The 15,330-nt window shown below is 45.7% G+C and overlaps 1 protein-coding gene across 1 annotated transcript; it reads left to right on the top strand.

Annotated features, from left to right (window-relative positions):
- The first annotated feature begins 6,048 nt into the window (after positions 1–6,048).
- Positions 6,049–14,956, top strand: RHOV (ras homolog family member V). The gene is made up of 3 exons (XM_074998853.1): positions 6,049–6,244; positions 13,916–13,974; positions 14,293–14,956. Exons 1-3 carry the CDS (start codon positions 6,049–6,051, stop codon positions 14,731–14,733), a joined length of 696 nt encoding a protein of 231 aa, XP_074854954.1. The 3' UTR covers positions 14,734–14,956.
- The last annotated feature ends 374 nt before the right edge of the window (positions 14,957–15,330 follow it).

The following is a 15,330-nucleotide window of genomic DNA, read 5'->3' as shown; positions in this document are numbered from 1 at the left end:
TCATGTAGCACTTTATGTAGAATGATTTATTAGGTGATAAGCTTTTGTGGGATGAGCCCACTTCTTCAGATCTGGAGTAAGGGATGTTGATGCAAGCTGGAAGAGGCCCAATCTGCACCAGGGAGGAAAGTCTATCCTGATACATCAATTCTAGCTACACAAATAGCATGGCTAGAATTGCATATCTGGGATTGACTTTGATCCCAAGTGTAGACCAGGCCTAATTGACTCATTTTAGTATGGCTTTGCTAAGAGAGAGAAAAGAAAAATAAAAACAGAGACTATCTCCAGCAGATGGCAGCATGCACCTAAATAATGAAGAACACACGTTCATTTCTGGTGCAAGTAAAAGAAAGCAGCAGAAACGTAGCACTTTAAAGACTAACAAAAATGATTTGTTTGCTGATGAGCTTTCGTGGGACAGACCCACTTCTTCTGATCGATCTTGTGCAAGTGACAATAATAAAGGATGAATTTGATGTACAGTGTTTGGCTTGTAAACAAAAAAGACTAGGACTAATATCTATCCTTATTTAGAAGGTCTGGGAAGGCAATAAGAAGTCATTCTTGAGATAAGAATGAAAATGAATTAAAAATAAAGTAATTTAATATTAAATCTAATGCAGGATTTTTAGCTTATTTATTCATTCATTGCCCCTGGATGAAGTTAGGGTGACAATGCAAAGCCACCAAGCAACATCTGTGCATTCTTCTAGGTCATCACATTTAATTCCAGGAAAGAATAAAGAGGGTAGTTGGTCCTGGGACAAGGAAAGCTACGTGCTCATACTTTCTCCGTAGTCTCCATACATGCGTTCTAGCACAGTTCTGTAAAAAATTAGACGTCCCCATTAGTGCATGTACTAAATGTGATACATGTGGGCTTAAAATACTTTTATTGCTAGTGAATTAAAAAATAATTCCTATTAATTGATCAAGGAAAACAAATAAAAGGAAATATTAGGATTTTCTTCCTTCTTAATTAAGAATATAGAGAGCCAGGAAATTTATCTGTGGTTTCCTGTCTTTTTTCAGATCTCCAGTGGGGCCCTAGCTGACACAAAATGTGCAGACCTCAATTTAAATTATAGATGTAACATGCCACGTGATGAGTTAACTCTCCAGGGCTGGAACGCCCCACCCCCCCACCCCCAACACCCCCCCATACTGATGACGGGGTTTGCTGTGGCCCGCCTGAAGTGCACCTGCCCACAGTGCACCCTGGGCTGCTGTGGACAAGGGCTGCTCTGGCTGGGCTGGAATGCCTCTCACCTGCAGTGGGCCCCACAAGGCAGAAGCAAACCCCTGCCCACAGGGGATCTGAAGAAGTGGGTCTGTCCCGCGAAAGCTCATCACCGAATAAATCATTTTGTTAGTCTTTAAAGTGCTACATTTCTGCTGGTTTGTTTTGTTGGAGTACAAACTAGCATGGCTACCTCTCTGTTCCTATTCACCTTTCCAGGGTCTGGAAGGATATGCAAAGAGGTGCTTGCCAGGATGCATGGTGAATCAGCATTAGCTGTCTCTCTTGTTCAAATAGTGATTATGAAGGTGACTGGTGAGGAAAGTGTGTGTGTGTCAGCTCTTCTAGCAAGTTTCTCAGTTTTTTCAGGTCTCATTTAACCTGGCATCTGTCTGGCTGCCACCTCTGCATCTCTCCTAGCCTGTATCTCCAGCTGTTCTGCCCCTGTGTCTTTTAGCGTCCTCTTTTGCTTTCATCATTTTTATGTTCCTCATTTTCCCTGTACCAGAATCCGTCACTTGTAGTTGCACCTTGGTACTCCCTCAGAAAGCTGCCCAGTGCATCAGAGTGTACCCTTTGCAAATGGAATTGTTTGTGTACTTGCAGAAGCAACTAGTCTGATTGAACATGACTAGACAAAAATGAATGTAAAGTAAAAAGGTAATTAATGAATGTCTATCCAGGTTGGCAGCCAGGATTGCCAACCCTTCTGGATTGGCCATGAATCTCCCAGCAGTGTCCTAGATCTCTCAGACCCCACTGAAACCATTCTGGAAGATTTTAATAGGCTGCTAGAAGTCCACCAGCAAAGTGCGCTAAGGTAGGGTTCCCACCTGCTCTGGCTCTGCACAGCTCCCAAAAGCGACTGATGCATCCCTCTGTCTCCTAGGTGCAGGAGTGACCAGGCAGTCTCTGCATGCTGCCTCTGCCTTGAGTGCTGACTCCACAGCTCCCATGGTCTGGAAACAGAGTCACCTGGCTGCGCCTGAGGCTAACAGCCGGACATGCCAGTCACTTCTCGGAGCTGTCTGGAGTAAGTGCTGTCTGGCCAGAGCCCGCACCACTCACTCCCACCTGCATCCCAACCTGCTGCCCTCTCCTGCACCCAAACTTCCTCCCAGAACCCACACTCCACACAAACATATAAGAGTTTAGGTGAGAAGTGAGAGGGGATTTTTTTCTGTACTTCCAGTGAGACAGTTCATCTTCCTATAGGACAGGAGTGTGCAAAGTGGGGGGTGGGTTCCCTCAAGGAGGCATGAAATTTCGTAAGAGGGGTACAGCATGATTGGCTCCTGGGTCTCAGGATCATCCATCTCTTTAAAAATGTTGATATATGTTACTTTCTTATGTCGCTGTATTCACATTTATATACCAATTCGTAAAGCTTCTACATTCTACAGACTTATTTTCTTATACATGCCAAAAGGGCTTTGTTTGTTTCTTTTCATATGAACATAACCAAAATTTCTGTCAGTTTGGATTACATTACACAGGTTGCAGGGTTGAAAAGTGGGGCTCAGTGTAAAAAGTTTGCTCGTCCTTGCTACAGGAGACCCACTTAGGAGTAAATAACAAATGGGAAACAAAGTTTGCCAGGTCCTTTTCATCTGTCCTCCTGCTGCTGTTGTCAGTTTCGCTAACAGTGGGAAATTCACACTCCCGCTGATTTACATTCAACTTCTTCCTCTGACTGGGAAACAGCACCACCTCCCTCAGTTGAAAATTTCCCACAGTGTTATCTCATATTTCACGTCTGTGCTAAGAAACCACTGCAGGGACTTTGAGCACAGGAAACAACTGGTTGCCTTGCACCCCCCTTGCTGTGGCTTGTTATGGGCACACAACAGTACTGATTCCCAAAGCAGCATTAGGAGGAGCCATATGCTGCACACCTTACAGTAGTGACTGTACCAATGCATTCTGGGGCTCCTGAGGCAGCTGACCCATAGCCTATATTTAGATGAAATTTATCATAAAATCTCCCATCAGCACAACAAATACAGGGACTATCATGTAGACTGACCATTGTCATTTTAATCACCATATCCCCTAACCCTGGTCATATCAGATCTAGACAACCCACTGGTTAAAACACTGGCAGCACCTTAGCTATACTAGCTACCAATGGTTCCTGTAAGCTGAGCACGTGGGCAGCCACCCAGGAGAGATTCAGGTGCTGCCCAGCTGATAAGCAGAGCTCCCACAGCCGGCAACATGTGTTTCTATTGGTGGTGCACATAAAAAAAATGTATTCCACCCACTGCTAACTACCATTTCAATAGACAGAGCTGTGACAGGGAGAACGCAGTGGTTGGAGAATTTAAAAATAATGTGCAGGTAGAGATGGCCATACCTTCTGATATTGTTCCTTGAAGCAAAGGCTTTTGAGTACTTTCCAGACACGCAAATGCCCATGGAGTTTTTTCCATCACTGTAGTAGATCCTTCCCTTCCAACAGCAGTAGTTAAGAAGACAGAAGAATGCTGTTGACCTAGTTGCCTATACAGTGGGGGTTCGGTCAACCTATCTACATTGCGTAGGCCATGGGGTGAATATTTTTGCAGCCCTAAGTTAGGTCACTTAGTTTACTTAAGTTGTGGGTGTAAGCCAGGTCTTACTTATTAGCACTCTGACTTCTGGCCTATCATGTTTTGGGTTCAACTCCCACATCTGGGCTTCACCCTTTCTCCAAAATCAGTGCTGCAATCTTTATCTGCATTAATCTTTTCCCCTCTAAATTTCCCACCTTTTCTGTAATTTGTTCCTTTTGGTGTAACAGTGAGAGTGCTAGAGCTGAGAAAATGGTCTCCTCCCCGCCCTCTGTTTGTTTAGTTGTCTTTTTTAGAATAGGAGCTCCTCAGAGCAGGGACTGTGTCTTCTCTGTTTATATAAAGTGCGTAGCACACTGTGGGCACTACTGGAAAGGAATAGAAAAATGCAAAATTAGGAGACCAGATTGGAAAGCCCCATGCATCTCCACCTAGCTATGAAAATGTTTCGCTGCTTTTGCTTGAACATAGCAACAGTCTTTCTTTGTGTTAGAAGACCTGGGATCAGTTGGTTCTAAGCACATGAAGTTACCCAGTAGGACATGTGGCATGTTCTCTGTCTTTCATTTCTTTTCTGTGTTACCAAGCACTATTGTCCAAGGCTACAGCTCCTGTTCCTCGGGGAATCTTTGTCAGTAATCGCAGACTCTCCATACTGGGGCTGTTGGCATTGGATGTGGAAGTACATTATCAGTTTCTTTTGAAGAAAAAAATAGTTTTGAGAGATGAGCAGGGCCCTTTTAGTTCTGTGTTTATGCAGCACCTAGCTCGAGATTCTGGTCCACAACTGGGGCTGCTAGCCAGCATCTGTGGAGGCTGGCTGGAATCCACCTCAGGTCAGTAGTGACTGAAAGTCATTGCCATCTGATAGCTCTTCAGTTGCCTTTGTGAGGCCAGCTGCGCACCATAAACGTACAGTGATATAGCTGCGTCGCTCAGGGGATGAATACTATGAAACCAACCAAACCCCCATGTAGATAGTGCCCTTTTGATGGGAGCGTTTCTCCCACGGATGTAGCTTCCATCTCTCATGGAGGTGGATTAACTATATCGCATGAGAAACTCTTCCATCAGTGTAGGCACTGAAGCACTATAATTGTGCAGCTGCGCCTCTGCTGAAGACAAGCCCTAACGTATGTTTGTTGGTCCCCAGGTGCATGTCACAGGGACCACTGCGTTTTTATTAATGCGCATCCCCATCTGAGGAGAAACAAACCTGTGAATTGGCCTGGAAACTGAAATCCCCTCTCATTCCCCTTCAGAACTGGGTGGAGGCACCTTGGAAAGGCAGCATGGAAAACTTGCATGGCCTCTGCTTTTGCTGTCCCTGCAGGGCCAATCAAAGGGCTGCAGGGTGGGTGGGGTGGGTGGGGGGAGGTTGCCATTTGGCCTTGGCCTCAAGTTCAAAGGGGGCCTCAAATTTGGACATGTTAGACACCATCACTATTCAGCTCTGGGACAACTGCGTTTAAATGGGCTGTGCAACTGTGACAGTGCTGGAAACCTAGATTGTTCCTCAGTAATTAGTGCATTTGCACAGAAAAAGGCAAGAAAAGCATTTGTTAAATAAAAAAAAAATCACTTCATGTCTCACTCTTTTTGGTGCCTTATTTTGTTTTCATGCGTCATCATTTTTTATTTTTATTATGGCTAGGGGCTTCAAAAGCTGGAAGTGACCCAGGCCTCTCTGGACCTCTGAGAGGGCCTGTGTACCTGTTCTGGACAAGGAAGACTTCACCCTGCAGAGATGTCAGACTACCGCCTTTCACCAACACTGATGTCACTGGCTGAAAGTGTAAGAGAAAGGGAGAAGAGGGTAATGAGGCTGGTGGATTGAGTTGGCTCTGATGCCCATGCAGCAGAATCAGGTTACAAGAACAGAAGGTGGGACTATGCAAATCAGGCTTTTTTTAAACCATTGTAGGTGTAGAACTGTAAGTTCAGCAGCAGTAGGTTAGAGAGAGCAGGGGAGGGTGGGGCTCACAGGCTAGTCCTCAGACCTCACAAAAGCTGCCTTGCCAAGACACTCCAAGGGATGTAGTTCCAGGGGGAAAGGAGCTGCCACCCTGTATGCGCTGTAGAGGCTGAGACACATTTATTTCCTGCGTTGCTTTATCCACTGATGTTTTCCTGGTGCTTTCATTAGGTTTTTGCTGATTTAGTTTTGTTTTCACCAGCTTCCCACACTCACTCCACTCTACAGACTTTTTGAAGAGGGGGAGGCAGAGCTGTTTTCCTTTTCCTGTTCAAGTCATGCCCCCCCAGGAGCTGCTGGATTATTCACCCACCCTTCAAAGAAGCAGCACCCCCAGGGGCAGTGGTCCACAACTGGGCATTAAATGTGTCCTGGTGGGTGATGGAGCTGTGGGCAAGACCAGCCTGATCATTAGCTACACAACAAATGGATACCCTGATGAGTACCAGCCCACCGCCCTGGACACCTTCTCAGGTAAGGGGGAAAGGAAGTTCAGAGCCCATTGGAAGATCCTGCCTGACAGCAGCCTTCTGGGGTTGACTTTCTTCCTCTATCACAATGGCCATGTGTACAATGGAATTTTTTAGATGTGCTTCCCAAGGGTGGGTTGTCCAGTACCCCAGCTGTAGTGTAGTTCCCCACAGGTAGGCTCAAACCTGAGACTTCTGGAGCATAGGGCAGGTGCCTCTGCAGTTTGCACTAAAGGCCAGCAGGCTTTCAGCTTCTGCTGTAGAGAACACTTATTCTGCCTCTGTGAAATGGACATGGGACAGTGAACCACACATAGGTGTGTGGGTTACAGTACCAGTGGTGGGACTCCTGCTATGGAGGGACCACCAAGTACAATTAACATTTTAAGTACCATCTTGGAAGCCAAGAGAGTCAACATGACATTTTTAAAACTCCAACAGCAGCTGTCAGTTCCCACAGTTAACCACTGCAGGAACTGAAACAATCAGATTTTTTTTCAGCTCTTCCCTGGTGTAGACAAGTCAGAAGCTTTGAACAAGAGGCTGTGAAGGGAAACCGGTTTTTCCTCCTACACACGAGGGACAGCTCTCATTCTGGGCCATCATCTGTGCGAAACTGTAGGAAGGAAGTTTCTTCCATCTGAGTCTGTTGCTTCACGCCTGAAGCACAGCCAAGAGAACTATCTCCAGTTCATTGCCTTGCCTGCATCTCTCCTTAGGAAAAAACAGAGAGGAGAGCTGTGTGGCATTCTCAGGGGTGTTATTTTTGACAAACGTGTTACCTGTAACTGTGTTAAACTCTGTAAAAACTCCACAGAATTCCTACTGGCTTCAGTAGGATCAGGATTTCATTCTTGATCTTCCTATTGCAGGGCTTTATACTGCTCCCCCCCACTGTAGTATCAGACTGCTTTGTGGCTGCCCCAGAGATTGTAACCCTGGTCAGGATAGAGATCCAGGGAAAGGGACAGCTTTGTGGGGCTTTCAGGGTATGACTACACAGGCCAGGGCAGACTGTCTTAGCGCTTGAGTACACTCCGGGTCATTACTGTGTTAAAACCAGCAGTGTGGATATTGCAACTGGCCCTGAAGCCTAGAGAGGGGAATGGGCTTCCATATATTTCCAGCCTCAGTATCAACACAGCTGTTTTGACCTGAAAACTTGAATCTGTAGACCTGAGCTCTGAGACTTGCCATGTAGATCAGTGGCTCTCAACCTTTCCAGACTACTGTACCCCTTTCAGGAGTCTGATTCGTCTTGCATACCCCAAGTTTCACCTCTCTTAAAGACCACTTCCTTACAAGATCAGACATAAAAATGCCAAAGTGTCACACAGTATGCTATTGCTGAAATAGCCTCCTGCACAAAGCTTATGCCTTGTCTACACCAGGGAAGAGCTAAAAAAAATGTCCAGTTGGTTCAGCTCCTGTAATGGTTAACCATGGGAACTGACAGCTGCTGCTGGGGTCTTAAAAACATCATGTTGGCTCCATTGGCTTCCTTATTCATTTGTACCATCTAATCCGAAAATAAATCGTTTGGAATATAAATACTGTCTTTATATTTCATTGCATAGCATTGAGAGAAGTATAAAAAGGTCACTGTTTGAAATTTTAGTTTGCACTGCCTTCGCTAGCACTTTTTATGCAGCCTGTTGTAAGACTAGGCAGGGGACAACAACCAGAATAGCAAGAAGAGCCATTTTTTTCGCATTTGGTAAAAAACTCAATAATTCAAGAATCATGATACATGTGAATATGAGATTGTCCTTAACAAATAATGTCAAAACATACTTTTGGAACCCTTGTTTAAGAGCAGCGTGCACACAGTGATTTGGAATGCGATATGTGTGTATTGCAGGACGCACACAAACTTTTTACATATTCTATTTCCTCACACTTTACACGTGTGTTTGTACCACTGTCTTCCTGACTTTCGCTCCCAAACGTACTTTAATGATGCCAATTTTACTTCATGTTTTATTTCCGTTTTCTTTCTTAAAACGGGTGTGCCCTTCACAACAGGAATGCTGCAAGCTGCCTTTTCCTTTTGAGAATTAGGACTTTATTAGCAACACAATCAAAACACAGATACAGTATCATATCCCACAATGCCCTGCACATATTAAAGGGGGAAGTTACCCAATGTTTCAAGATCACATGTTGCTTGCTATTTAGATATCAGTTTGTTGTTGGGCTTTTAGATGTTCACCATTTACCGAAAATAATCAGGAGAGGTTTTTTTCACTTTGCAATTCTAGTGTTGGGAGCCACAAAGAAGTCTGGAGCTGCATTTTGAAGACCTTGGGACTAGGCCAATATTAAGATGAGTTGATGTGCCCCTGGAAGCTCTCTGTGTACTTCCACCGTGTTCATCCACCACTAGTGCTGATGTACCTTCACTGGTGTTCCTGCTGTGCTTGAATCACTGGTTAGGACTGGGATGCAGGAAGAGAGGTGGTTGTATGAGTCCCTAAGAGTTCTATTGTCCTGGTTATGTCCCTATTTAAGATTTAAATACTGGAGGAAAAGACAGCACAAGGGAAATTCATGGCCTGGTTCTATCCCTTGTGATGACAGATACAGGGAGAGAGAAACATCTGTGTGTGTAAAGCTTTGGGATTTTATTGCTCTGGTTGCATAGCTGGTTAGGGAGGAGACACAGGGCAAGAGACAGCTATGTGGAAATCTCTGATTTCTCACCTGGGTTCTGGAGAAGGGAGGAGGAGACTGGAACCTGGGGTTTATCCCCCCAGTGAGAAAATAGCATAATTAACATAATTGACAAGTACCTAAGTAAACACTGTCTGCTGAAAGTTTCCTTTGCTTATTAAAAGATATGGGTGTTTGCTGTCTAGCAATAGCTCTGCTGATCCCCTCAGGACTCCTGGAGAGGCAGGAGGATAAATAACATTATGGTGATAGTGTTAATACCCCCACTTAACTCTTGCCTTCTCCTGGACTTTGAGCTGTCACTTTATTATTGCAGTAGCTTCACTCACTCAGCTCTCTAGCAACCAGCCCAGGCTGGCTGTGTTACAGGGCAAAGGAAACAACAGGTCATGTGGCACCTTATAGACTAACAGATATTTTGGAGCATAAGCTTTCGTAGGCAAAGACCCGTTTCATCAGATGCATGAGTAGGGGAGTGGTTTCAGAGGGGTGTTTAAAGGAAGTTTCCTTTTTTTTAAAAGTTCTTCAGTAATGTTTTCAAAAGCGCCTAACTCCTGTTTTCGAAGGGGGCTATGGCAGTAAGGAACTAACTCACAGTAAGGCTTAGGCTCCTGAGTAACTGAATACTTTTGAAATTAGGTCTCCTAAGTCACTTTGGCCTGGTTTGCTTACACAGATAGCTCAACACCCTGACCGATGTAATTTGCCAACCAGCCTCTACTGTAGATGCAGCTCTGTCAACGGAAGAATACTTTCACTGTCTGAGGAGGTGGGCTATGTCTACACTAGAAGGTTTTGTTGATAAAACCTGGGGAGCGCCCAGATTTCAGAGATCCATCAGTCTGGACGTTCCAAGGGGGGCACTCTGTTGACAGATAGGATTTCCAGGACACCGGGCAGCCCTGTCTGCTGTGCTTCTGATTGGCGGTTTTATTGAGAGAATGGCTGGGCAGTCTGGCCACTCTCTGTCAACAGTGCAGATCAAAAGAGTGATACCCTTAGCAATTTGTCCATGATCTGCTGACAGAAGTTTTATCAGAACATATCTTCTGACAAAAACTTCTGTCAACAAATCGCTGTTATCTAGACATAGCTGTGGTATGCTATACTAGTGTAAAACCCTCTCTGTAGGTTGTGTTTATGCTATTTGACTATACTAGGATAGGCTCTGTCATGTCAATGTACACTTAGGTATGGTGAAAAATGTTACCCACTTCTTTGTGTGACTTGCGTTTTCATCAATGATGCAAGCCTTAATGGAGACAGGGTGCAAACATGTTTAATGGTATGTCACAAAGGATTTATTTTTTAAAAATAGGCCTTGTTACACTAACCCCACCATCAGTCTAAACTACCCAACTTCAGCTACCCTAGCTGAAGTCAACATACTTATCACAGTCTCTTCTGTGCAGTAAGGTCAACTGGAGAATATGTGGAAATCACTTTGTCATGTCTAAGCAGATGCCATAAATCAACAGCTGGTCGTGCAGTGTTGATCCACTGGGTAGTAGAGACAAGCCCTTAGAAAAGGTCTCAGGAGCCATCATTCCCTTGACCCTCTGAGGAAATATTACCTGAAAATTGTCTGTTCTCATTCTGCTCCCACAACACTACCACATTCAGTGTTGGGGAGAGAGGCAGGGACTGCCCTCATTCATAATGGTTATAGGTGTTATTATTTTTCTGTGTCAGCGTTTTCTGAAGGAGCCCATCACTGGAGAATGATCTAGAAAGGAGGAGACAACACTAGCTCAAGGGGTCTTGCTGCCCTCTGCAATTTGGACATGGCCATCCTCAGACCTCAGTCCCAAGCTGAAGGGTCACTGGTGGCCTGAGTATCCACGGGATCCACAAAAGGAACCCCAGGTATTTACCACCTTTAAAAACCAGCCCTTTACCATTCCACCCCGTGGCCAGCTAATGTCACTAGTCACCTATTCAGCCTACCTGACAAAGCCAGCCAGATGTAGGTTATAGAAAAGTAGAAGAGTTCATCTGCCTTTCCGATTTATGACTATGGATTGGCCTGAGACAGAACCCATATTCAGGTTACCCCTGAACTTTAAGAAAGTTCCTCTCTGGATCCAAACTGCACAATTTTTTAAGGGGCCTGAAAGGAATAGAACAAATCTTTGGGCAAGCGTGGGTTTGGAACTGGATTTGGTTCTAAACTTTGCAGCTGAAGTTCTGGTTCTAGACAACAGACGGCAAAAGTAATGCCAGTTAGAGAAGGTGCCCAGGCAGAAAAATAAGTGTTATATTATGTATTGGATAACACTGGGAATACTCCATCAGTCCGTCTGTATCTATTTGTGGTATCTCATCTTAACTGTTGAATTGAAAACACACACACACACACACACACACACAATGAGAGACTCAGATCAGTGTTGTGTTTAGTGGAAGTTGCAGAGCTGATAGCAGTTTGGGCTAGTGATGGGAATGAAAGCACCTTGTTTTCCTTCCAGCTCAGATGTGGAAGCTAATAAATTAAACTTCATATTTATATGGCACTTTTTAGTGTGAGGATCTCTAAGGGCACATCTATATACTTTCCAGGAGATCAACCTGGGTTCACCTAGTGGGGATGCGCAAAATCAAACTATCATTGGTCAGCAGTTGACCCCGGGACTCCAGGAGCAAGGGAGCTCGATGGGAGAGTTTCTCCCATCGACCTCCCTCAGTGAGGCTGGCCAGATAAGTCCATCGTAGATGTGTTGATTCCAACTATGCAATTGCTGTAGCGAAAATTGAGTATCTCCCGTAGACTTTAAGGTCTAGTGTAGACCTGCCCTAAGTGTTTTACAGACATTAATGACTCCTCTCAATATCCCTGTGACGTAAGGAGGAAATAAGAGACCAAGAGGGAAATGTTCAGTGCCATGAAAACCAACTCAGAGCATGTCTACATTACAGCAGCAGCATTGCAGCTATGCTGCTACAGCACTGTAGGGTAGACATTTCCTATCTCCATGGAAAGCATTTTTCCAGCTATATAAGTAAATTCACCTCCTTCAGTTGTTGTAATTAGGTTAATGAAAGAACTCTCCTATCAACCCAGCTATCTCTACACCAGGTTGGTGTAACTACCATGCTTGAATGAGTAAATTATTCACTCCCTGCTCCCACCCCGAGCAACGTAGCTAGGTTGATCTAAATTTTAAGCACAGACCAGGGCTCAAATTCCCAGCAGTTCTTTTGATCTGGAACACGTTATTCTTCCTTCCCTGGGGCTGAGATGTGGCAGCCACCCAAGTCAACTGTTTTCCAGTCACAAGGAAGCAATGGCTTTCACATATGCTGGCAGGAGAGGCAACTGAGGAAGAGTGGGCGCTGTTGGGGGCTCTCTGCTCGGTATCCCCTTCTGGCTCCCTCATTTTAGCCTGATGACCTCCACACCCATCCCTGTTTTCTTTTTTAGTGGCAGGAGAGGCAATGCACTCTGCCAGCCTCCCTTCCTCCCTCTTTCTTTGTGTGTGGGCTGTTCAGTTTCTATTCATCCCCTGGCTCTGGCTCTCTTTCAGGGTTTTCTGTCAGTAAGCGGAATCATTCTTCTCCCTGAGGGCTTTTATGACCCCACTGACGCTGAGATGAGTTGTTTCTGCCACTTCAATCACCGGCTAATAACTTGAAGAATAAGACAAAGACTCAGTTTGCTTCTTTAGAATAACAAAGCCCCCTCCCAAAGGCACCAGAGCTAATGACACATCAGAAAGACTGCTAGTTGGTGTCAAGTGCTAACCATTGTCCTTCAGCAGGCCAGTGCTGTTTTCATGTTCTGTCAAGAATTTATGCAGTTCCCAGCCTCTACCCTTTCCTCCAGCCATTTTCCATGGAGTCTGAAATGCTCCGAGGTCTAACAACTTCACTTTGAATTTCCATGGCTGGGAACAGGGCCTGACTTGGAGATAACTGGCATTGATGACACCATTTTTAGGCTGCCTGAGATATGGAATAATGCGGCTGCAAAATGGCATCTATAATTCACTCCCTGTGGGAGGCAGAAATGGTGGCAATTGTAGAGTAGGCAAAACAATTGTAAAAATACCTGAGCCCACTGAAATTTGCTAGTAGAGGCAAGGCCTCAGAGTGAAGATAGGCCCTGCAGGCGCCATCCAAAGGAACTAAATCACATTCCTTTTCCTTTAAGCACCTCTGCTTTTATGTCCTTGGCTTTCTACAGCTGGGGCAATACTAAGATAGCATCTCTGAGGAGGTTTTTGATGACCCAATGACCAATTTGCACAGGATAAGGAGGTGTGGCCCAGGCCAGCCCAGGGAGGATGATCTGAGGGGGGTATGACTTCACTAGCCAGCTGGACTTGCAGGACTCAGGTTTTGGGACTGTTTAACTGCAGTGTAGATGTTCAGGCTTGGGCTAGAGCCTGGACTCCAGGGTTCTGTGGGGTGCAAGGGTCTGAGAGCTCAGACTGAACCCCAAGTCAGAAAGTCTACACCACTATTAAACAGACCCACAGCCCAAGCCCCAAGCCAGCTGGCAGTGTCCATCCGTGGGCGTCTAATTCCCAGGACTGACATACCCCAGCTGCCCAGAGAATGCAAAAGTCTAGGAGTCAGACCCTGAAGTGCAAGATTCTGTGTATCCCTAACTGACCTTTTGGAGATGTTTGAGAAGGTTGTCCGATTACTGCGAGGGCACTGTTCGACTAAAAGACCAGCCCTAGTGAAGTGCTTTGTGTAGTAGTAGGACTCCCTCAAGAGGTCGAAACAACCAAAGAGACTCACCCCAGGGAAAGCCAGTGAAGGTTTCCCAAAGGTCTCATTATTTGCTAGGACAAGGCTTTGGGTGTTTTGGTAATGACTGGTTAGATAACCCAACAAAGTGGACACCTGCAATAAAACTGAGAGTCACTTGAACACCGAGTCAGGGCATTCATTCAAAATGCTCCCCAGGGACACAATAGAGAGCTGGAGAGAGGAACTTAAGTGTGTGTGTGTGAGGTAGCAAATCTTACTCATCCTCCCTCTCTCTGTATTACAGCGCAGGTTCTGGTGGATGGAGCCCCAGTTCGGATCCAGCTCTGGGACACAGCTGGACAGGTGAGACCAGTCAAAAGAGAACCAGCCAATTTGGTTTGGGTGGTCTGTGGGACAGATGCTATGAGCAGGGGGGGTTTTGGGGAAGGCAGCATAGAGCTGGGAAGGACACATACAGTAATGACACTGATGAAATAGAAAGTTTCAAGGACTCTTGTCCCTGAAACTCAGCCTTTCAGAATGATGTGGAAGCAGCGTGAAGGGGACTTGGTGCCCTGTCTCTAAGACGCTGCTCGCCTATTCATTTAGTGAAGGACTCACTCTGGTATCGTGCTATTGGCGTACAGTCCAATGATCTTCTCTCATTTTTTCCCCCTGCAGGAGGACTTTGATTGCCTCAGGTCACTTTGCTACCCTGACACTGACGTCTTCCTTGTTTGCTTCAGCGTGGTGAACCCCAGCTCCTTCCAAAACATTACTGAGAAATGGATCCCTGAGATACGGACTCACAACCCCCAAGCACCAGTCCTTCTGGTGGGGACGCAAGCTGACCTGCGGGATGACGTCAATGTACTGATCAACCTGGACCGCTACCGTGGGAGGCCGGTCCCCAAACTTCAGGCTGAAGGCCTGGCAGAGAAAATCCGGGCTCAGACCTACCTGGAGTGCTCAGCTCTGACCCAAAAGAACCTGAAAGAAGTCTTTGATGCAGCCATTGTCAGTGCAGTGGAGCACAAAGCCCGGCAGGAAAAGAAGATGACAGCCAAAGGGATCAAAACCCTCTCCAAGTGCCGCTGGAAGAAGTTCTTCTGCTTTGTCTGAAGCTGGTGTGGAAAAAAAACACCTCATATGAGTGCTAATTCCACACATTTGTGGAAAGCCACGTGACTGCACCTATGGCTCCACCAAGGAGTGTGCTAGGAGCTGCTGAGGATTGGAGCAGTGGCTCTTGCTGGGTTACGGTCACAGGCTGGAAGGCATAAAATGGACTTCCATTGCACTGGGTTACCAAATGGTCCCTCTAGCTGTAAGCATCTGGTAGACATGCCTGTGGTGTCCCAGATTGATGGGAGCCTTTAAAACACTCAGACTTGGTCCTAAAGAACAAGCAGGTCCACCATATCAGCTATGCCCAGTGTGACTAGTTTCATTTCTGGAACCCAACTAAAACTTCCAAATCCTGTCCCAGCTTAATCTAACTCTTAAGTCTCAGGATGGATTCTGAAGAGCTGGCTTTATTCTGGCCATTCTAAAGTCATGGTTGACAAGAGGGAAGAGGTCGTTAAGGTGAGACTACCATGTGGTCTAATAGGGGCGGCTCAGTTTAAAGAGGTAGGACTTAGATGCTTCCCCTCAAGTTCTGATCACTCATGGGGACTGTGTCATCAAGATGTGAGAGAACAGTGCTCTTACAGTGGT

Source organism: Carettochelys insculpta, chromosome 6, assembly GCF_033958435.1.
Source record: "Carettochelys insculpta isolate YL-2023 chromosome 6, ASM3395843v1, whole genome shotgun sequence".
NCBI lineage: Eukaryota > Metazoa > Chordata > Testudines > Carettochelyidae > Carettochelys > Carettochelys insculpta.
This window is presented reverse-complemented; position numbering and strand designations above follow the sequence as displayed.